The sequence below is a fragment of the Cervus canadensis genome, chromosome X, assembly GCF_019320065.1.
Source record: "Cervus canadensis isolate Bull #8, Minnesota chromosome X, ASM1932006v1, whole genome shotgun sequence".
NCBI lineage: Eukaryota > Metazoa > Chordata > Mammalia > Artiodactyla > Cervidae > Cervus > Cervus canadensis.
Genome location: NC_057419.1, coordinates 21831954 through 21854598, shown reverse-complemented (window position 1 = coordinate 21854598; position 22645 = coordinate 21831954). Strand labels below are relative to the sequence as shown.

General features: G+C 39.6%; 1 protein-coding gene across 3 annotated transcripts in view; it reads right to left on the bottom strand.

Annotated features, from left to right (window-relative positions):
• Positions 1–4102: 4102 nt before the first annotated feature.
• The window catches only part of CDKL5 (cyclin dependent kinase like 5), a 174433-nt gene continuing 155890 nt past the window's right edge, over positions 4103–22645 (bottom strand). For 2 of the 3 annotated variants that reach the window (XM_043458021.1, XM_043458022.1), the window contains 4 exons: positions 18961–19060; positions 14843–14965; positions 13548–13667; positions 4103–11112 (listed from right to left, as the gene is read on the bottom strand). In XM_043458021.1, the coding sequence (XP_043313956.1) occupies positions 10726–11112; positions 13548–13667; positions 14843–14965; positions 18961–19060 (730 nt within the window). In that variant the 3' untranslated portion in view covers positions 4103–10725. The remainder of the gene's footprint in view (positions 11113–13547; positions 13668–14842; positions 14966–18960; positions 19061–22645) is intronic. The other variant, XM_043458023.1, reaches the window with a different exon arrangement.

Below are 22645 nucleotides of genomic sequence, written 5' to 3'. Positions count from 1 at the left end.
CCTACAATCTGAGAAGCGTGATGTAGCCAGTCCGCTGCTGAGCCCAGCCTTCCAACCTCAGCCCCCTTGCCTTGTAAAGTATGGGCTGGTCTGGCCGTCCCCTCCCAGAGGAGCTCTGTAAGCAGGCAGCTGGGGGAAGGACAGTCTGCTTCTTCTGTCATTTACAGCTTAGCCTGTTTTCAGGCCCTTCCCCAGAAGAGTCAGGGCATGTGGGCAGGAGAGGATTTGAAAGTAGAAGCCAGGAGGGGGTGGAATCTGAAGATGAGGGACCCCAGCAAGACTAGGGAATCCAAGACTGTTCTGGCTCTTGACGCAGTGCAGCCTCTGCTAGCAGGAATTCATTTCTCTGAGTTACTTTGTTTTCAAACGACAAGCCTAGTGAATGGACACTAACACGATCCTGGACATCATATTCACCTTCTCTGTGAAGCCAGCCTCCCAAAATCCCTTAATCTCTTCTCTGGTGTTGTGGGTCTTAGATCAGCTTATTTAACCTAGCATCTTTCTAATACCCATGCTGTATACTTAAACCTGGAAAAACACCTTTCCCTGCTCAATCTTCTCTCAAATATAGAGCTTATCAATTCAGGGTAGGGAAAAAAAAAAATCCTTCTCTGGCCTTAGGACACACAGACAAATCCACTTTGAACAGAATGCCTACAGAGATCCTTACTGGGAAAGATGGATGAACTCTTATTGTGATATGGACTGTCAGAGAAAATGGTGGTATCCGAGTTCAGGACTACAACTGGCACACCAGACCCAGGATGGGGAGTACAGTTAAGAGGAAAAAAAGAAAAGAAGTAAACAGGGTGAGGCAGGGATGAAAGTTCTCCAAATAACTGTTTATATTGGAAACTTCTGTTTTGGAATAGCTTTATTGAGATAAAATTCACACACCATACACATTCCACCCATTTACAGTGTATAATTCAATGCTTTTTAGTATATTCAGAGTTGAACTACCATTATCACAATAAATTTTAGAAAATTTTTATCACCTCCAAAAGGAGCCCTGTACCCACTAGCCATCACCCCTCCAATCCAAGTGCCCACCCCAGTCCTGGGCAACCATTAATCTCCTGTCTCTGTAGATTTACCTATTCTGGACATTTTATATAAATGAAATCATACAATATGTGGTTTTGCCTGTCTGGCTTCTTTTACTTAGTATAGTGATTCCAAGGTTCATGCATGTTGTAGCATGTATTAGTACTTCATTCCTTGTCATGGCTGAATATCATTCCAATGTATGGATACACCACATGGTATTTATCCATTCATCTGTTGATGGACATTTGGATTGTTTCCATTTCTTGGCTGTTATGAACAGTGCTGCTATAAACAACTGTGTACAAATTTTTGTGTGGACATGTTTTCATTTATCCTGGGAAGTAGTATCTTTCATTGTGGTTTTGATTTGCATTTCTCTAATGACTAATGATGTTAAATATCTTTTCATGTGTTTATTGTGTTTGTACACCTTCTTTGAAGAAATGTCTATTCAGACTCTGTCCATTTTTGAAATTAGGTTGTTTTTTAAAATACTGAGTTATAAGAGTTCCTTATATATTATAGATACCTCACCAGATAAATGATTTGCAAATATTTTCTTCTATTTCATAAGTTGTCTTTTCACTCTCTTGAAGGAGTCCTTTGAAACACATATTTTAAAATTTTGATGAAGTCCAACTTATTTTTTCTCTTTTGTTATTTGTGCTATAGGTGTCATATCTGAGAAACCATTGCCAAATCCAGATCATGAAGATTTATTTTGCTTTTTCCCCCAAGAAGTTTATAGTTCTACCTTTTAAATTTAGATCTTTGATCAATTTTGAGTTAATTTTTGTATATGGTGTGAGGTAGGGGTTTCATTCTTTGCATGTGAATATCCAAATGTCTCAGCACACTTGTTAAAAAACTATTCTTCCCCTATTGAATGATCTTGAACCTTTACCAAGAATCAACTGACCAGAGGGTGAGGGTTTATATTTCTGAACACACACACACTCTCTCTCTCTCTCTCTCAAATATATATATATTTATGTGTTTTTTTTTTTGCCACGTCACTTGTGGGATCTTAGTTTCATTGCACTCACAGCAATGAAAGAGCAGAGTCCTAAACACTGGACCACCAGGGAATTTCCTGGACACTCAATTCTATTCCATCGGTCTATACGTCTATTGTTATTCTAGTACCACATTGTTTTGATTACGGTAGCTTTGTAGTAAGTTTTCAAATTGTAACACATGAGTCTTCCAACTTTGTTCTCCTTTAAGATCATTTTGGCTACTCTGAGTCCCTTGAATTTCCATAATATTGTGAGGATCAACTTGTCAATTTCTGCAAAGAAGTCAGCTGATATTTCTTATTTGAAATTGCTCAATACTTCAGAGTTTTAATAAACAATGAGATTTGTAAAACATTTATCTGTGAATTGTTTAGAACAGCATTTGAATTTCTTACTTCATTTAATTAATGACAGAATGTATAAAAAATAAAACTTTCATTGAGAGACATCTGAAGCCCAACAGAATCTTGCTATTAAAAACATGAACTATGTTTGTGGTACTATTTCTTTTCTGGGGGAAACTTTCAGTTAAAGTACATGGGCTTCCCCTGGCTCAGTGGTAAGGAATCTGCCTACAAATGCAGGAGCCATACAAGACGCGGGGTTCAATCCTTGGGTCGGGAAGATTCCCTGGAGGAGGGCATGGCAACCCACTCCAGCATTCTCGCCTGGGAAATCCCAGGACAGAGAAGCCTAGTGGGCTACAGTCCATAGGGTCACAAAGAGTTAGACATGACTGAAGCAACTTAGCATGCACGCATACAAACACACACACAGTGACTTGTTTCAATGAAATGTTCTACTCTCAAATCAGATCAATTACCACCTGATGGGAGATAGAAGGAAGGGTGGTACATGAACTGCCCCATGGCACAAACCCATGTCAGTTTCTATACGTGGAAACATAGTGATCGCATAGTATAGTAGTGTTAAAGAGTATAGTCTTAACAGTGAAAGTACTTGGTTTCAAATCCTAGCAGGGTAACCTTGCATAGGTTAACGTAAACGCCATAAACCTCAGTTTCCTCATCTATAAATGGGGATACTATCCACTTTGTTGCCTTCTGAAAAATAAATGTATTAATATAAGTAAAATATTTGGCAATTTGCCCAGCCATAGTAAGTGCTATGAACTTAAAAAAGTGATAAGCCTCAGTTACTTTGAGTCAATCTAGATAAACAGTATAGTTGAAATCATAGGCCACAAGTCTGTATGACACTTGAGAAACTTGGAGTGAAGAATTTGGTGACACAGTACTGTAAGAAAGTGTTTAAGCTCCATCCTTTGTTTAGAAAGATAAAGAAAGTTGGAGAACATTTACACATGTTATCACAAAATTTAAGCTCTCCCCCTCACCCCATTTACTTAGTTGGTCTTCTTATCCTTAAAGACAAAGCGAGGGCCTGAAACCGGTTGACAAATCTGGTCCCCTGCCTGTTTTTGTAATAAAGTTTTCCTGGAACACAGTCACACCCATTCATTTACATATCATCTATACTGCTTTTGCACTACAATGGCAGAGTTGCACGGTGAGTAGGGTTGACTAGTCAGAAATCCAATGACTCAAGACAGCCTCAAATATTTACTATCTGGCCCTTTACAGAAAAAGTTTGCCAACCCCCTGTCCCCAAACATGATCCTTATTAAGTTGTCTACCTTTGCTTCCTCCATGGCACTATGCAGGAAGTTGACATCTTCCCATCTTCCCCAAACCACCAAGTGCATGTATAGCAACATAAAAAGGAGGCAACACTCAAGTGTAAAATAAACCAGTTTTCAAAATGCCAGAAGGGGGGAAAAGCTTTATAAATACAAAAAAAAAAAAATTATCAACATCGGTAAATAACAGGATTTGCCCTACTTTACAATAATTTCTGTCCCATAAACTGATTCCAACTTCAAAGACCCATTATCCTTCATTTTAATTCAAACGAGTTCTTTACAAAGAAGGAAAGACCATGGAGCTGCTTGCTGTTCAAACAAGAGGGACCACAGTGCTCAAGATGGGGATGGCCTGGCAATCACATCAGTCAGTGCAAAATCTGCATTTTATTAAAGACATTTGGGAAGGTCCATTCAAAAATACATTGTGCTCAGTAAAAATTAACCATTTCATGCTGATAATTAAGGTTACCACGGAATAGATATTTGTATAATATTTACAGCAACAATAGAAATTTTACAGAAGTTTAGAATGGAATACATGCCAGAAAAAACTTGATAAGATGTACCAACACATGATACAAAGAGTTATATAAACACTTTACAAATGGTTCATAATTAGCTTGTGAGGAATTTAAATATTCAATACTTTAAATTCAGCTTGGATTCAAAAATTAAAAAGGTTAACACCACGTCACACCCTTGCCACAGTACAAAGTATGGAATTACACTTTTTATTATGGATTATAAAGTCTGTGCAATTAAGAATTTCAACTGATTCTTCATCTACCACAAATTTAGATGTTACATCACTCTGGCTTATCCCTATTTTTGTTTTCAGGCACAAGCAGGGTTTTCAAAGTCTCCCTGCCCTGTGTCTTCCCAGATACCACCTTCAAACTTCCTAGAGATTGAAGAAGCTCAGAATAGTCTTCTAAATATATACAGAATAACTACCTGAATTCAAATGGCACAAAGCAATTCTTGGAGATAGGAATTAGGGGCAACTATTTTGTTTGGTTTGTTTCTGTTGATCAATCCACATTTACATGAGAATTTACTTCTTACAATCACAGCATTACCCCTCCAGCCTGACTCAATCAGTGACCAAGGAGGAAACAAGGAGAGGGAAATGGACCGAGTTGACTATAATCAATTGTATATTAATACTTCTAGTGAAAACAGATTTTATACAAGCTTTACTTTCCATTTTGGAAAATCTAAGCTGTGGAGAACTTAAAAGTTCTCCAGAAGGAAAAGCATCATTTTTTTTTTCTTTCCCTTGAAAATGAATGTGTTATAACTGGAGCTTTTGACAACTCTGGCAATAAATACTTTAATCCCCCAATGGGGACAAAAGTCAAGGCATCTACCTTTTCTATTCCTGGGTTTTGTCTGATTAGCCCTGAAGCAGAGCACTGGGACAAACTTGTCTATGCCTGAAATGAATCACATCAGGCTTTTGGGAATGTAAAATCCCAAACCAAAGGAAGTCCTGAGGAATTCTTAGCAGTCTGTCAAAATGGAGGGGATGGAGGAACAGATAAGGCCTCTTTCTCCCTGATACTCTGCGCTGGAAGAGTAGCGAACAAGGCAACTTCTAATCTGCATACAACATGGAGACCGATTTTTAAGATTCCAAAGGAAGATCAAAATACAACCCAAGGATCAAATGGGGTTCAGAGAGCTTAACCTTGTGGGTAATGAAGGGCCTTAGAAGAGATACCAGTTTTACTGCTGTAGTTCTCTGGCCCTAGAAATCCAACGTGTAGACTATTACAAATTTTTTCTGGCAAAATAAAAGACAAACCTCCCTCAAACTTGGGAGTAAACAGTGAATGAAAGCACAAGGCAGGTCGTGATTATATTTAATAGCCTATAGGAAATACATAGAAAGGTGGGTCAGTGCCTGGAGTGGAGAAAGGTAGAGTCAGGACCAGGCCAAATGCTGATGTATTAACAAAGCACTATGGGAAATGAATATTGATGTAGTAACTGACTTGGCACAAAATTCTATGACTGTTTATAGTACATTCAGTTAAAAAAGAAGAAATAGAATAGAATAGGGCAGCAGGCCCACAGTTTTCTAGCCACTTTACTACTATCACATTGTGTGTATACAGAAAGACGTCAGACTCATCCTGTCATGGATTCACTTTCTTGCATTTACTCGTGGTTTCTAAGACAGTATTTTTCACCCAGCTGAATCAGACCTCAAGATATTCTGCATCTCAGCTGGTCAAGATGCAAAAGGAAGAAATCAGAACCACTTACAAGTTTTTATTTTGTAAGTTGGCCCTTTAAGTCTCTAAGAGAACGTTCTTGTGAGATTCTGACCCTGGGGATTAGCGACAGGACATTTAACAACATTTGTACTGTCGTTTCTGCAGCCCCTTTTAAAGAAACCATTTTTTTAAACTGCAAATTAGTTTTCTCTGCCTACACACTTTATTAGTGATGAACTGAAGGAGGCAAGGAAATATTTCATTATTTTCTGACTTGGTTCAGTGTATCATAACACATTCCCAGTTCACAAAAGCACGAGTCTGTGGATCTTAGTGCTCGCATGGAGCTCAATGTCCTACTATAATGCAGGAGGTAACAAACTTCTAGATATAAAAGCAGTGCTCTCCAGAAAAAATGTTCTGACCGGGAGAGAATATGCAGGTTTCTGAGTCCCAGCTGAGCTCTAGGAATAAGTTGCAATGAGCCATTGCTCTTGCTAAAAGTTGAATCACCACCAGGACCTAGGTGAACAGAAATGGACAGAGCCTTCTACATACTTGAAAAGTAATCTTCTGGCCTTGAAAAAAAGTTGCATACTTATGAGTCATTCTCATACATAGCTACAAGAAAATAAATGGCTTTTTTCCTTATTTACTCTAAAAACTAGTTTAAGAAGTGAGGGTACTATGACGTTAACTAAGAGGTGCAGGGAAGGGAAAATGGGATAGCATTTCGTAGCAAAGCCCACTAATTTTCAGGTTAGGAACATGCTAAACTGGCTAACTCTACACCACAAGGTACTTTATAATACATGACGTGACTAGAAACTAACCAGCATAAATCTGAGCTTAGAATTAAAGTACAACTGCATATGGTGAATCTTAAAAAGTATGTTTTAAAACAGATTTAACCAAAGCATACGGCACAAATACTCTTATAACAGCCACATTATGACCACCAACTAAGAGTTTTTTGTTTCTAATTGGTCTGTCATATGCCAATCTTTGTAAAGAGTTATTAGATGACTTGAATAGAAAACAAAGACATTTTCTTGTGGGAGACACAGCTAAAGCCACGTATGCCTTTGAGCAGTTGGTAAAAATCATGCCAATCTGCCAGGCTGCTGCTTGCTTCTTAACTATAAGCTTCATGGCTCTGTGAAAGATTTTCTAAGGATGCTGACCTAGAATTTAAGTTCTCAAACACCTATGAAGTGACTCTGGTCTCTTCCCAAAAGATGCACCTTTTAGCAGGCCCAAGATAATGGAAACGAACAATAGGATTCCAGGGATTCGAGAATGGTGGTAGAAGACTCTTTAAGAGAATGCAACGCTAAAGAATTCATACCTGTAGTCTTGTAGCCTGCAGAGAACCAGGGCTGAGCCAAGTTCTGCGGGTGGGTGGGCTTGGAATTCAGGAGAGCAGGGGGTCTCAACCTAACCGCTATTGACATTTGGGGTTGAATCATTCTCTGTCTGTGTGTGTCGGTGGGGGGGTCCTGTGCACACAAGATGTTTACAGCATCCCTGGCTTCTACCTACTGGATCCCAGTAGCACACCACCACCCCCAGTTGTGACAATCAAATATGTCTCTGGCCGTTGCCAAATGTCCCCAGGAGGCAAAACTGGCCCTGGTTGAGAATCGCTGCTGTAGAGATAACTCACTTGAGCCCCTCAGCATGGAGCACTTGTTGTCTTGGGCTCTGGAGAGGCTAAACCTCTGACTGAGACCAAACAAGGTTCAGTAAAAGTTCATTCAGAACTTCTGAGAAGAATAACAAGGATGGCAGTAAAGCAAAGGTAGAAAAACAGCGAAGCAGTTTCTTTGCAAAAGATCAGTGACACTTTCATAAAATAAAGCAATTCGTAAGCCTTCATTTGACCTTTTAATCTTTTAGGAAGTTAGGGCAGATAATAGAACATGGATGCCATAAACTTCCCTTCCTAAAGAAAATGCAGACTTTTGAGACTTGTAAGTCCTTAATCTCATCACAGATGGCAATCTTTGTGAGGCCAATAATTCATCAACCGGAGGAAAATGAGTTAAAAGCTAAGAGAGGGCCCATTAGATTTGAGAGAAAACTTTATAATTCCCCTCTGCAAGCAGGAAGAGAATCATGCATGCTAGAAATGTGGATTGGAGTTCACTTACAGCTTACTGAGGTTAATGAAAGTCAGAATGGACAAAAGCTGAGAAGAGGATAAAAGAGCTACCTCAAAAATACTAGTTGAAAACATTGTAGATATTTTCTGGCTCAAATCTGGGAATGTACGAAAAGTATGTATTGACTCTTCATCAGTTAGGTTTACTTTGCTCTAGGTAGAAGGCAATTATTCTAGCCCTTCTTTGAAGAACCATCAGAATATAAATGTTCTGCAAACATCTGAGATCCCAGTGTTAGCAAGGATGAAAACATGGGAAACCAGCCCCTAGGTGACAACGAGCCTCAAATGCCACAGCATGGCAATGTGACTGCGCAGTTTCTAAGCGCACAGCACAGTGAGAAGTCTTTCCAGAGGAAAAAATGGAGTTTCTGGTTTGCAAGGGGGATACAAGGTACAGATCGAGTTTAAAAAAGAAGAGTTACACACCCTTTTAGAGTCATTAGTATCCAGGCAAAAACTGCTAAGGGTCCACGTCACTATATAACTGAGCAGCTGCCTGGAAAAAGCCAGAATTCAGAGCTACTCAGACAGCACTGAACTGGTGAAAGCAGTCAGATATAAAAAGAATCGAAGAGCATGCAAACTATTGGTTAGAATCAAATTGTTTCAATGATAGTACCCAGTTGAGTTTCATTTTAGTGCCTATTACACTTATTAAATTAAAAGCACCTTAAAATGACCTCTATATATAATCAATACACATCATTATAGTAGTTATATAAAAATGCAATATGCACACAGTTTAAGCTTCAAAGAAACTAAGACCTTTTTCTTTATAATCTTCATAATCATCAGAGCTATGATTCTTAACATCTTAGGGGAGGGGGAACAGTAACTCAGCACATTTCGATTATAGCTGACTTGATTCAGGGGCTGATACTCTCACAATCCTGGGGCAAGTAATAAATACTGACAATATCTCTTTGAGGGGTGGGAGGGGATCTTTAAAAATATTATTGCTAAGAGACTATTTCCGAAAATCTAATACACTTGATGAATGACAGTGTTGAGGGGATTTCTGTCAAGGATGGCCCAGGGACATGGGGCTATGCCCCTTTTGGATAAAGGCCTTGATGATACTTGGGAATAACTTGGGAGTTGAAGGAGATCAAAGGAGGGAAAGATAAGTCCTATTCTGGCCACATGTGTTCGTGTGTCTACTGATGTACATGATAACCTTGTTATAAATGGACCGTCCCAGGAAGATGAGTACAGCCATTTTCTCTACATCTGGAATTGCTTCAGGAGCCTTCTAAATATATTGGAAAGAGCGATAACAAAAAAAAAACCATTTAGAAACCGAAGTGCCACACAGGTATCTCCCATCCTACCAGCCGCAAGTCTCCAGTACAGCACGCGGGATTCAGGCGCATAGAGCTGGTTTGCAAGATCTGCAGATCGATACCTCTAACAACCTCACAACTAGGAATGTTCACTGGCAAATCTTTGGTCTACGCTCTACACTAATGGAAGTAGAAGAGTACATTTTCTCTACAAAGTCCCATGAGTAACCCTGGATCTGTTCTCCCCTCAGGTGCAAGGAATGTCCCTGGACATGAACAGGAGCCAAGTGTGTGAGGACGGAGATAGGCCTGCTGGAGTTCTTACTGGCTTAGCCAACTTTCTTCCCCTGCAGGTTTGGGAGGAGCTGCTGCATCTCATCTGCTACCAAGGATCGTGTCTAAAAGCTGCTGCTGGGGTCTCAAAGTTGAGCAAGCTTCCTACCATCACACTCCCGTGCAGCCACAATTTCAACTCCCTTGATTAGAAGTATAATACTCACTTCATATCACAAATGTATAAAAATATGGCAGATAGTGTCATAACGATACTTTCTTAAATGATTATATTTATAAAACAGACAGATATTTATCATATATATATTTATATATAGAATAAAATACTCCTGATGCAATATATAAATGTTACTGTTTAGTTTTTATAGAAACTACTGTAGCTGTCCCACTGCTTCACAATGTTCCAAACAGCTCAAAGTAACTTTACATTTAACAGAAAAGGAATGATTATAACAGTACAATATTAATTAATTATAAATAAATGTTACAAACCCTATCAAATATGGAAGTTTAGAAAACAATTTAAGACATACAGTTAGGTCATCCGCTAACCCTTCAAAGGGATACTCTTGGATTACAACAAACCCCACATTTAGTCTAGGTGGAAACAAATCTGTGGTAAGGATATCAGTCAACACCTATTTTTCTATCACTTGCAGTGCCAGAACACATCCTGGCTTTCCCAAGTTCAACGGCAATTGCACTAAAGCTGGAACGTAAGGGGGAGAACCTGGCAAGAATGTCTTCTTCCTCAATGGCACGCTATGCATTCTCACACAAGACTCGTGGGGACTGGTGATCCCTAAGGAACTCCTGTGGCTCTAAGATCCCTGACTAGCATTTGTGGCCGTGGGGAGCCAGCTGGCCCCACACATACAATATTGCACACACCTTCATAAAGCTGAAAATACTGGCTTACCACTCTGGCCCCGCCCATTCCCCCACCCACCCCACCCACCCCTCCCCTTCTAACTGGATTGTCCCTGTCCCTCCCACCCCCACCCCCCTTCTCCAGCACACATTACAAGGCTGTCTCTTTTAAATCATTCAGATTTGGCATTCTGGACCGATTTGTTCTGTTATAAGGGTGCCCATTTGGCCCACTCTTGGCACCCAGCTGTTCAGAGTAGGAAGGCCCCTCTGTGGCACTCCGGGTCACAGAGGACACGTGCCAACCAGGGTCCATCTGACCTGGCAGCTGGAGGGCCGGCCTGCCCTTTGGTGTTGGCTCCTGCCGGATGTTACTGCTCCCGCCAGAGGCCTGGCTCAGAGGGTGAATCCGAATTTCTGAGAAGGAATTTTTGGCTTGTTGAGTTGTTAAGGGCTGGAAGCGGGGGTCTGAGGAAGCCGGGTGATTTGAGGCTGAAGAGAGATGTAACAGCTTGCGCAGTGATTTTAATGGCTGGCTCTGAAAGAAAAGATGAGGGTGCATGTAGGGTTTAAGTTAGAGTAGACCTGAAAGGTGGGAGGAAATGGAGTGCAGATCTGAGATGACTGTGTGGAGTTAGGGAGGGTGCGTGTAGGGGAAGAGGGGCCAGTCCAGACTTATCTGTGCTTTTGTTCTTCTTCAGAAAAGATGGAAGTTATTTTTCTTTAACGAAAAAGCTTAGAAATGTAGAAGAAATCTAGAGCTGGTGTGGTGAATGATCCAAGGCTTAGGCACCTTGTATCTGGCTGCACCCCATCTTTATGGGAGGAAGGGGGGAATCTCCTGCACCAACCAGCAAGAAGAAGGGAAAGAAGGGATATGCGTCTCCCTTTGCAGAAGACTTCCTTCCCAACAGCTCCACAGAAAGCTGCTGCTTAGGTTTCACCTGCAAAAAGTCAGCCATTTGACCATATCTACCTGCAAGAGTCACTGAAAAAACGTAACGTCTCAATAGGCAGCAACATAACTCTGCTAAAAATTGTGTATCCCCCTTTCTTCTTATCTCCTCAATTTCCCCTTTCCCTTGGCATTGCAAAATCCCAATGGTCCCTTTCTGCTCTCTAACTTGTTTTGGTTTTCATTATGTTTTGAGGTGGAGGTAAGGTATGGGCACTAAAAATGCCAAGCACAGAGAAATGAGCACAAGCCCTATAGACTCTAAAACACAGTTCACTCACGGGAGGGTTTTGATTCCTAACAGCCTGTCCGTTGTGTGCTTGGGGCTGAGGCCCCAGGGGGTGCTGCACTGGGAGGGGAACTTCAAGGCAGGAGGAAGGGTCCTCCTCTCCCTTTTGTCAGACGTGACAAGGTCACCACCAGAAGAGGCATGGGAAAGCACCCTGACATTCACGGCCTTCACCACAGAACCTGACAAATGGGCCACAAGCATCTCTGGCTGTCATTCCTCAAAGGCCTTAAGCCAAGCAGAAGGTTGATAATCTCAAGACACACTAAAGATTCAAGGGAAGACGGCACTGAAATCCAGGGGCTACTGCTTGAGCACTGACTCAAGGAGAAGTCAGTCGCTCCTGGGAAATTGTCCTCCCCACGGCCATTCAGGAGTCTGTCCAGAAACCTTCTGTGATGTCCATGGTGGGTGGCATAGTACACACAAACTCTTAAGTGCTCAAGTGTGTCTTCTGTCATTTTTTCATGAATTGGTATGATAATGCAATGAGATTTGTGGTGATTTTTACAGCCTTGATGACGTTTCTATCGAACAATCACAATAGTTCAAACAGAAATATAAAGTTACCTGAAAAGTTTCCTGGCCAAAGAAGTGGTCATACAAAGAAGGTTCTAAAGCCCTGTACTCTCTCTCACTCTCTTTTAAAATAAACTAGGAATAGGACATCACTCAGAGCCTTGTGCTTTTAGGTTGGATACACATCCAATAACTAGGGTATCTGGTTCCCTAGTCTCTTCACCACCACTGCACCCCTCCCCCGAGCCTACATACATTACAAGCAGAAAATATAAATGGTTGGGCAAATACGATAGAAATTTAGGGAGCTCTTGTCAGCAGCTCTAAGTAACAGCTTATAGTTAGAGAAAGTAAACAACCAACTTATAAAAACAGAACCTCCTCCTCCAAAGCACAGACATCCATGGTCATTTATAGGCACAAGTAACCTTATAGCCTCTAAAGCTCACAGTTCAGAGGAATAAGAGATTTATAAAATACTGAATACAATTGAAAACAAGTTAGATTATGTTATTATGCAATACTGAAGATATACAATATTTTAAAATTTCCAATCAAAATAGTTTGCTTCAAGGAGATAAGACCTCAGTTACATGAAAAATTTATGGATTCAGTATCTGGCTTGTATGGCAGGGAAATTATGGCATACAAGCCATATGCAGGGAAATGTGACTACACATACTGTCTAATACGTGGTTCCTAATGTGAATGTTTGCCAGTTTTCTATCAAAACTAGTAGAGATTTCAGAAGCTTAAAGAGTCTTCCAAGAAAGTGTATTATATCTGTCTTTCAAGGTGCAGTTTGTAGGCTATCACCTTTAACAAACCCTTAATGCTCACGCTACCTCCTCTTACCCTCCCTCACATTTTATAGCACGCTTCACTGTTACCATGAATTATTGTTATCTGTGGATTTTCTCTCTCTCCTAGGCTGCAGGGTGTTTCTGGGCTGGAGATGTATCTTATTCAGTTCTCCCCTCAGGTGAAAACTAACAGAAGCTCCCTTTTTCCCCATTAGGACACGGGTCACTGAAGCAAGATTCATCCAGACTCCTAAGATGCATCTGGCTATCACTGAGGGTATGTTCTGGGGAGACTCTCAGCCTTGCTGTAACATTGAAAGGCTAAATTTCTCAACCCTGCCCTCTCTTCAGGAGAGACCAGTCACTGGAGAGTCTGAGAGTCTAAGAGTGATGTAGGCACCACTCACTTGGGTCTGTAGATCAGAGATCTTCTCAGGACGCCACTCCTTGGGTCTGCTGCTCGGGGTGCTAGCAGAGTGAATGGCTTTCTGTAATGTCAGAAGATCAGGGCCGTCAGAATTGGGCACCTAGAGCAGAATACGGACAAGGATTCAATAAGCACACAGGTAAGCCTCATTAGGATACGCAGCCACACCCAAGAGGAGAACGAAAGCAAATCCGACCAAACCAAAACTCAATCCCCTCCCCTCCAAAGAAAAGACTCGATAGAAAAAGAAATCAAAACTTTCCCAATGTTCACAATGCAAGTGATGCTAGTTAAAGTCTGCTGCCCTCTTAATAATTTTCCCTGCGGTAGGAAAAATTGGCAGATGTCATGCAGCTTTGTTAAACCTCAACCCTTCAAGCATTCCCATGCTGTTAGTTTTAGTCGCTGTAAGAGAGAGCAGTTAAATTGGGCTGTACCAGGAATTGCTGTCGTATCCTCATTCCATATTGCAGTTAGGTTATGAACCAGTTCAATAAAACAAAAATGTGTTTCTGCTGGGAAAATGATTCAAACACTGTGTTTGGTGGTGCCAAAGAAGTCTAGCAGGCTTTCAAGGATAGCGAAGTGAGAAAGTATGGTTTGAATCATATTCCCAAGACAATGCCCAGGAAATCTGGGTCTAGCATTATACACTATGAAAATGCTGGAAATTTGTGCCACAAATTCCAGATAAATGCAATTGGTCCACTCGCCGACTTTGGTGAACACAGGAGAGTAACGCCAAATGCCAAGCAAAAGCCCTGGCCTTCAACTAAGTGACCAGCAAAAGCTAGAGCCAGGCAAGGAAAGAGCAAATCACCAACTAACAGAAGCTGTTTTTTCATGGAGCCTGCAAGCTCACTCAATTTGGTCAATTTATCTTGGTTTCAGAGACACAAACTGCCAACCAAGTGTTAACAAACTTTGTGAGCCAAACAAAAAGACATTTGTTAATTGTAAATGTTAATCGAATTCTTTACAGGAAATAAGGGATTTCATGAACACTGTCTGCCAACAACTGGCTAATGAGACAACCCAAACTAGCCTTTCACTAGTTGGTTGTTTAATAGCCCTTTATGCTTCAACCTCCTTAACTGATTCAGAAATTCCAGAATGTCAAAGAATTTATACCTCAGTGAATTTATGGAACTGGCTCAGGTACTTAACTAGCACAAAGAGAATATGACCCCATGAAAATAAAAGACATGCTGTTGTCATCAGTAAAACAAGTTTACTGGAGCAGAGTTCAGGGCTACCATACGTAAAAATGGGTACCATGGGTGGAGTGACTACAGGAAGCTTTTTCAAAGAAGAACTATGCTTTAAATGATTCTTTGAATTAAAAAGAGGAAAGAGGGATTTCTTGATGCTTGGATTCTCCCCGTTGGTGGAATCTGTCTGCAATATAAGATACAAATAAACTAATTGCCAAGGAAAAAAAAAGGTGTTCTTATTGAAAATCCTAGCCCTTGGATGCCCTCAAATTGTTAAATATTAACAGTCACGGAAAGAATCTCTGTGCTGTGTGTGCATGTAGAGAGGTTTTGTGTCATTTCTCACCTGGACATGAAGATGCCAATAATGTAAATTCAAGACATGCAGAAACTTCTATGTGTATAAAGAACCTTTGGACAGGATCAATACCTATAGCAGGAACGTCTCTAGAGACTTATACACATATATTCACATTCAGCTTATAAGACTTTTAAGAATTTATTATCAGAAATATGACTGTTATAAAGAATTATATTTAAAGGGCTATCAATGAACTTCAATCTTTTCCCAATCACTTAAGCAACTAAATAATCTCATGTAATCCACATGTCTATTTAGAAAAAAGAAAAAGATACTGCAAACCTTTTTGAATGTGGTCAACTCTTAAACCAGAAAACATCACTTGGAAGGGGAATGTATCAATATTGCAGGATTCTACTGTTGAGGAAGAAGCCTTGCTCTACACTATGAGAAGTATTCACCCCATGGAAAATAGCTGGCATGATGCAGAATATGCCACAAAAGTAAAGAAAAAGAAAGTTCAATCTTCAAACTGAAGCATGATTACCAGTTGAGATACTAACTAACTAGGGTACAATTACCAAGTTGGCAAAGTCACCATATGCTCTGAGGGCTTATGTAACTGTCTGAATGTGGAACTGAAGCCAGATTTCCCAAGGCGGCTTCCAGATTTGCTTGAGTCAAAGCAGGCTCCTTTACAATACTGAATGATTTTTTGGCATGACTTTACCCTGTTTTGGATATTTCAATTGTGAGAGCACCAGAATGTCTGTGAAGGTTCAGATCATCTTTTACTGGTGTGTCTGAAGACATTCAAGAAAAACAGCCCATAAGGTTTTCCTGTTCCCAAGATAGGGATCTGTGAAGAGTTTAACTTACGTGGCTAAGGAGGCCACAGGAGAGCCCTCAGATATGTGTATGTATGACTGATTCACTTTGCTATTACAGAAGAAAGTAACACAACACTGTCAATGAACTATACTCCAATTAGAAAAAAATAATAAATAAAATAGAGAAGCAACAAGGATATTGTATAGCACAGAGAATTCTAGCCATTATCTTGTAATAACTTTTAATTCAGTATAAACTGCAAAAATACTGAATCGCTATGCTATACACCTGAAACTAATATATTATTGTAAGTCAATTATATTTATTAAAAAATTCACATTAAAAAAAGAGAGCATTCTCAGGAATAAGCAGCAGGAGGCGCTCCACACCTCCCGGTGGGACCTTGGCAGGGACTAAGCTGGGCCTGCTATCCAGGAGAACCCACCTCCGGCTCTCCAAACTGACTGCAACTTCAGGCAGGTCACAACTTGCCTGGGCAGTTCCTATATCAGCAAAATAAGGGGGTTAAACTAGATTTAAGATCCAGAGACTTCTCTCTGTGCACTGGGTATCAGGTTTCCATTTTGTCCAATCCTGTGCAAAGGCCACAATGCTTTAAGTCCTTCAGAGTTCATTTACCTAGGTTTCCTTTTGCTGAGTTCTAACTAGTGACCGAAGAAAAGTTGAATTTAATTCTGTTCCAATGCTTATTTGAAGGAGGCAGTTACCACAATATCAAGCTTAGGAGCCTGTGGTCTGCCAGGAAATACTACACTGAGTGCTCTTTGGAAATCTTACTTTAGATATCAAAGTCTTTAAAACATTTTCTTTCCTATTTTAATTAAAAAAATGCAGAGGTATAAAAAACTTGTGGTTTGGAAGGCTTAAGTCATTGTGACCTGTGCAGAGATAATTTGCAGTTACTTTACATATCAAAAATGAAAAGTATGAAACCCTGAAACAAGTAAGTTCAAGTGAAGAGTATGCTAGAGAATAGTAAATATCTTATGTACCCTAACCTACACTATTTAAACATCTAAAATTCGAACTAGATCCTGAGTAACAGTTAACATGTACACACTTGACTCATGCCATGGTGAGCCACAGGTTTAATTCTGGTCTAAGGCAGACATCAAAAGCTAAATCTATAACACAGAAACACCTTTAATTCCTGTGTCTTGCTACTTCCATTTAATCAACCCCACAATGGTTATGGGCCTGAGGTTAAGAACCAAAACAATCTCTAAATAATAACAATAGTGGTTAGGAGGAGGTAATCTAAATTTAATATTCATGATGCATAAATATGTTCCACAGATAATAAAAGCTTTATTAGCACTGTACATATTTTAAGCCTCACTACTTCAAATCAGGTCTATTTTGTTCATCTGGTTTAAACAACACATGTAGTTAATATGTGACTAAGTGACATCTTGATTGGACCTTCTACTTTGAGTTTCAGTTAGAAATGTAGCCAGCCTTTTTTTTTTAAATGGACATTTCAGAAATATTATAAGCCATTAAAATGAAGATAATAAAATCTGTGTAGTAACATACATACTGTGTGTATGTGTGATAGAAACACTATTAGAAAGTCAGAATACAAAATTGTACTAGAATGACTACTATTTTTTAAAGCAAACTAAAAAACCACCTTCTTTCCATAAACATGCACAGGCTAAAAAGCTAGGAGGAAATACACCAAAATCTTAATACTAGTTGTGATAGGGTGGTAAGATTGGAAATTATCATTTTTTTCTCAATTTTTTTGACCCTTTTTTCTAATGAGCTCATATTTATATTATAATGGCATCATAAATCTAACAAACAAGTAAGATGAATGACCCCATGGACTATAGCCTACCAGGCTCCTCCATGCATGGAATTTTCCAGGCAAGATTACTGGAGTGGGTTGCCATTTCCTTCTCCAGGGTATCTTCCTGACCCAGGGATTGAACCCAGGTCTCCTGCATTGCAGGCAGACGCTTTACCATCTGAGCTACCAGGGAAGCCCAGTAATCTAGAAAGGCCTTTATTAAATCCTTACTTCAAATATATTCTTTGTTACTATCATCTATCTCACCATTACTTACCATTGAGTCATAATCCTAGACTTTTCAAAATGGAACAGACCTCAGAAAAACTGAGTCTAATCCATTCATGTTAAAAGATGAAATCAATGAAGCCCATCTGAGTAGGTCATTTTGATTATGCCTTTTTCCTTTTTAAGTAAGTGAGAGTCAATCATGTATGAAGTAAAACCGGAAACAAAATAATTAAAAATAGCCAACTCAACCCTGTCTAGTATCAAAGGTGTCATAAACCAAAGCATGCCTCGTGTGGTGAAGATGTTCTCACTGGCCTGGAGGCCTGGCTTCTCCATGTGTTCTCAAGTCACTATCAGCAGAATCCATGCCTGGTTCAGTGATATGACATGCATGCTTTCATGCAGCCAGCCCTTGGTTCAGGTGGAGGACTCTCAGGAGATGAGACTCATTCCATTTCCCAGTTCAATCACAAGATAAACATGTCCTCCTACTAAAGCAAGCCCTGAAATGTCAAATGCTAGCTCCTGTCTGTGACTAGGCAGCCCAGAAATGCACTTGTCAACATGGGAATCAGATAACCAGCCAGGGGAGAATAATGAATGATGGTTAGTTAAGAATTCTAAGATTTAAACACAAACCAAAACCATTTCCTAAATTTTCATGTATTTTTAACCCTCAGAGAGAAATAAATCCTGCAGGTTCATAACTTTTACATGAATATAAATCCATATGGATAAGGTGTTTACTGAAAGAGGGTTAAAGCATTCTCTTTCATCCAAATTAAATTTCTCCTATTCCTAGAGGTTCTGTTGAATCTAGAAAAGGCTCTGTGGGAGGAGGAAGTTGTATAGAATTTGAGAAAGAAACATATAAAGTATATGCATATCAAGTATCAGTAAGAAAATAATTCACTTTGATTGCCATGTACAAAGTGTAAAGATCCCACAGACTAATGTAGACTCGTATGCCATTGTAAATAGAAATTGGCCATTTACTTACTGTTTGAGATTTCTTCTTTTTCTTTTTCATTGACCTGAAAAAACCTTGTTTTTCCTTTTCCTTGAGTTGTTCAGAATGACTAATGTTTTCAGGACTTTTCCTAAATGGGAAGACATTTTTATCATATTGATCTTTCAATCATTCCCCTACCATTATATGACAAATATAATGAAGACTAAAAATGCACGACACCAGGTTCAAATAGCCATGAAGAATCAAGCACATAGTTAAAGAACCTCTAAAAAGCAGAGAAGGAACTGAATATCATGAAGCATGGTTAATGATTAGCCTTTGGCAAAGGCTCACTTGAACTAGCAATTTGAACATTATTACAAATGATCTGTAACTATGCTACAGGACCATTTTCATGCTGTTGAAAACCTGAGGATTAGAGAGCCTGAAAAGCACACGTTTGAAGGATGCCTTTTCTGTATCCCTCCAAGGGAAACAAAAACATTTTCAGTATCTTCATTTTTCCATTTACCTTTTAAAAACCAGCCTAACAAGTTCATTATTAGTGGCTTACCAAGGTACTGAACATTAAAAAAAAAAAAAAATCAATGCTGCTACAGAAACCTTACAAATAAAAGTAAAAATTGCCTGAAACTGGAAAATTCCTTTATGAAAATTTTATATCTATATATTAAAACTAAATAAAAAGTACATAAGGTAAGAAAAAATAGAGACAGGATAATGCATTAATACAAAGCACTCTTTTGGGAAAAAAGCTTCTGACTTAAAATAATGACTTTAAGCTTTGCATCACTGACACCACCAGGTACTTTAATACAAATAGGAGATATTAAAAGAGAGCAAACAAGTCACTGGCCCCAAGAAGTTGACTACTTATATGTTAACAGAGGCCCTATGTTACTTAATTTATGGTCTTAAAAACAACTGGAATGGTGTCATTCTTGAAAAAGGCACATTCCATGGGCCCTATTTTGAATTTGAACATCTAGATGACTGTGGAAAACCATTTTCTCAAATGACTGAATTCCTTCTATTAGCTATTCCCTAAAATCAAGAGTAGAAACTTTAAAGGTGACAGAATTCATTGATATTTATGGTTTTAGAGGACTGAACAGTGAAGTTACTAGAACATCTAAAAAATATGAGCAAACCAGCATCCTTTACTTGATTAAATCTATGTGAAGGCAGAAAACATTTATATAATCTATTACAGATCCACATGATAGAAAACACCATGAAGCTATTTTTAAAATCACATTGTCACAGAATTTTCACTAATATGAAGGAATATTTCAACTATAATACTAAGCGAAAACAGCAGGATTGATTCAAAACTTTCTATATGAGCCCAACTATTTATTTTTTAAAGTCATATATGTGTATATATACACAAATTTTTTATAAAGCAGAGAGAAATTTAAAAAAAAATCTTAGTAGTTATTTCTGGGTAATACGATTATTGGTGATTTGTTGTTATTTCTCTTAATTTCAACAACTAACATGGACTAAAAATATAACAAAAAGGTTTACAGAACAGAAAATTCATTTGAAAAGCCAAGAACTCAAGATCAAAGCCCACAAAGGAAACAATTTAGAGACAGACAGACAAAAAACAAGAAGTAAAAACCATGACTGTTTGAAGGAGCAAGGGTCATTCGTTCTTAAAGTGTTTAGCCTAAAAGTTAATGGAAATACCAAGGAAGTAAAAACATGTACTGTAGGCTCAAGTGTTCCTGAAACTCATTAGGAACTACAATTTTAAACCTCATTGAGACTTTCAAGCTCTGAAGTTAAAGTTCCATAATACAACACATCCAATAAAATAATTAGTATTGGGACTCAGAATAATGCGTTAACAATTTTGAAAGTGAGAAAACTTCAGACATGATGGAATGAGTGAGAATGAAATAGTGAAATGTTAAAGATTCCCTAAACTCAATGCGGTAGTGCTGGGAAAAACACTCTCATCCTAATGACAGACTGGGCCTATTTGGTCAAAGTTTCTTATGACAAGCACTTTTGAGATTAAGGAGATGAAACCCTTGGATGGGGTCTAAATACAGACTGCCCTTAACTAAATTCCAGGCCACAGCATTCAGTTATGTGAGGGTTCTAGGAAACATAGCAGAACAGTGTAAGTAGTTGCTGGAAACACATAAGTACCACTATTAGAAGTGAAAGAGGGTAGTCTTTCCCTTTTCCAGGGGATCTTCCCAACCCAGGGATTGAACCCAGGTCTCCTGCATTGCAGGCAGATTCTTTACCAGCTGAGCCACCAGGGAAGCCCAAGAATACTGGAGTGGGTAGCCTATTCCTTCTCCAGCAGATCTTCCCAATCCAGGAATTGAACTGGGGTCTCCTGCACTGCAGGCGGATTTTTTACCAAACTGAGCTATCATGGAAGCCTGAAAGAAACCTCAGAGAGCATCTAATCTAACCAGTAATACTATTTTTAACGATTTGTAACTTCCAGAAGTTAAAGCATTATATGCTTATGATACAGCTCATGTCCTTCCATACTGGAGTCTGCACATAACCTAGAAGCACAGCACCCGTTAGGTTAACGGGAAGAAGTTTTTACTAATCAGAATTAAAGTATAACAAAATCTCAATGGTCTGCTGAGGGTCAGTAGTTAAAGTGCTTTCTGCCAATTGAGGAAATCTTTAAGGGGCCCACATTCATCATGACCACATCCTCAGGATGGGAACAGGCGTTACTATAAGAATGTTAATATTGGTATGAGAGGAAGTGAAGGCTTGAGAGACCAGCCCTAGGAGGAAGAAGACTGTCCAATAAAATGAAAGTGAGAGTACGGGGGCGATGGGGGTACAGTACTGAAAGAAAAGGAGGAGCAGGACAAAAAGCTCGGTGTTTGCAATTCCTTGTGTCCCCAAATCACAGTTGATGAATCAAAGACTCTACGCAGGGTCTCTTCAGAGGCACTGGATAAACTAGAGTCTGGGGAAAGGGGAATAATGAGGAAAGTATCCTCAAACTGGAGCCATGGAGAGGCAGTGGGGTCAAGATCCAGGTGGGAAAAGATTCCAGGGGCCAAAACAAAAAAGAAAAAGAAATTACCCTTGAATTAGAGGATGAAAGCTAGGAGTAAAGTGTGAGTGTGCATGCATCACAAAAATAAAGACACAAAAGGAAGTCAGAGAGAAAGAAAGAGTGCCAGTGGGGGAGGGAGGGAGATAGAGAGAGAAAAGGGAGAGGGAGAAGCTACACTGAAACATACACACACAGAAAATTAACAGAGAAATCAAAGGGAGAAAAACTTGCAAGAAAGACTCAGGGATTGAGAGACGCTGCCCGGAAGTCAGGCACCTATAAAGCTGTGTGCTGTACAAATGAATGAAAAAAAGGACTTGAACATTTATAACCAGTACTGCACCCGATGGGTAAGAGTGAGCCCTGTGACTTAATCTCACTTGTGAATTCTGGACCCTGTTATTGATTCTGCCTTGTTAGGTCAACAGTTGTGTGCTGAGCTGAGCAAACTAACTATACAGGCAACAGAGGAGCAGTACAAGAAAAGGGCGAATGGTGATCACCTAAGCCTCAGGGACAGGAGCTCTGAGAAGGACCACTCAGCTGTCACTTGGCATATTATCCAGGGCTGAAAACACAGCGGGGGTGGGGGGGTGGGGGGGGTGCAGCAAACATGATGTGGGGAAGAATATATGTATATGTGTGTGCTGGGGGGAGAGG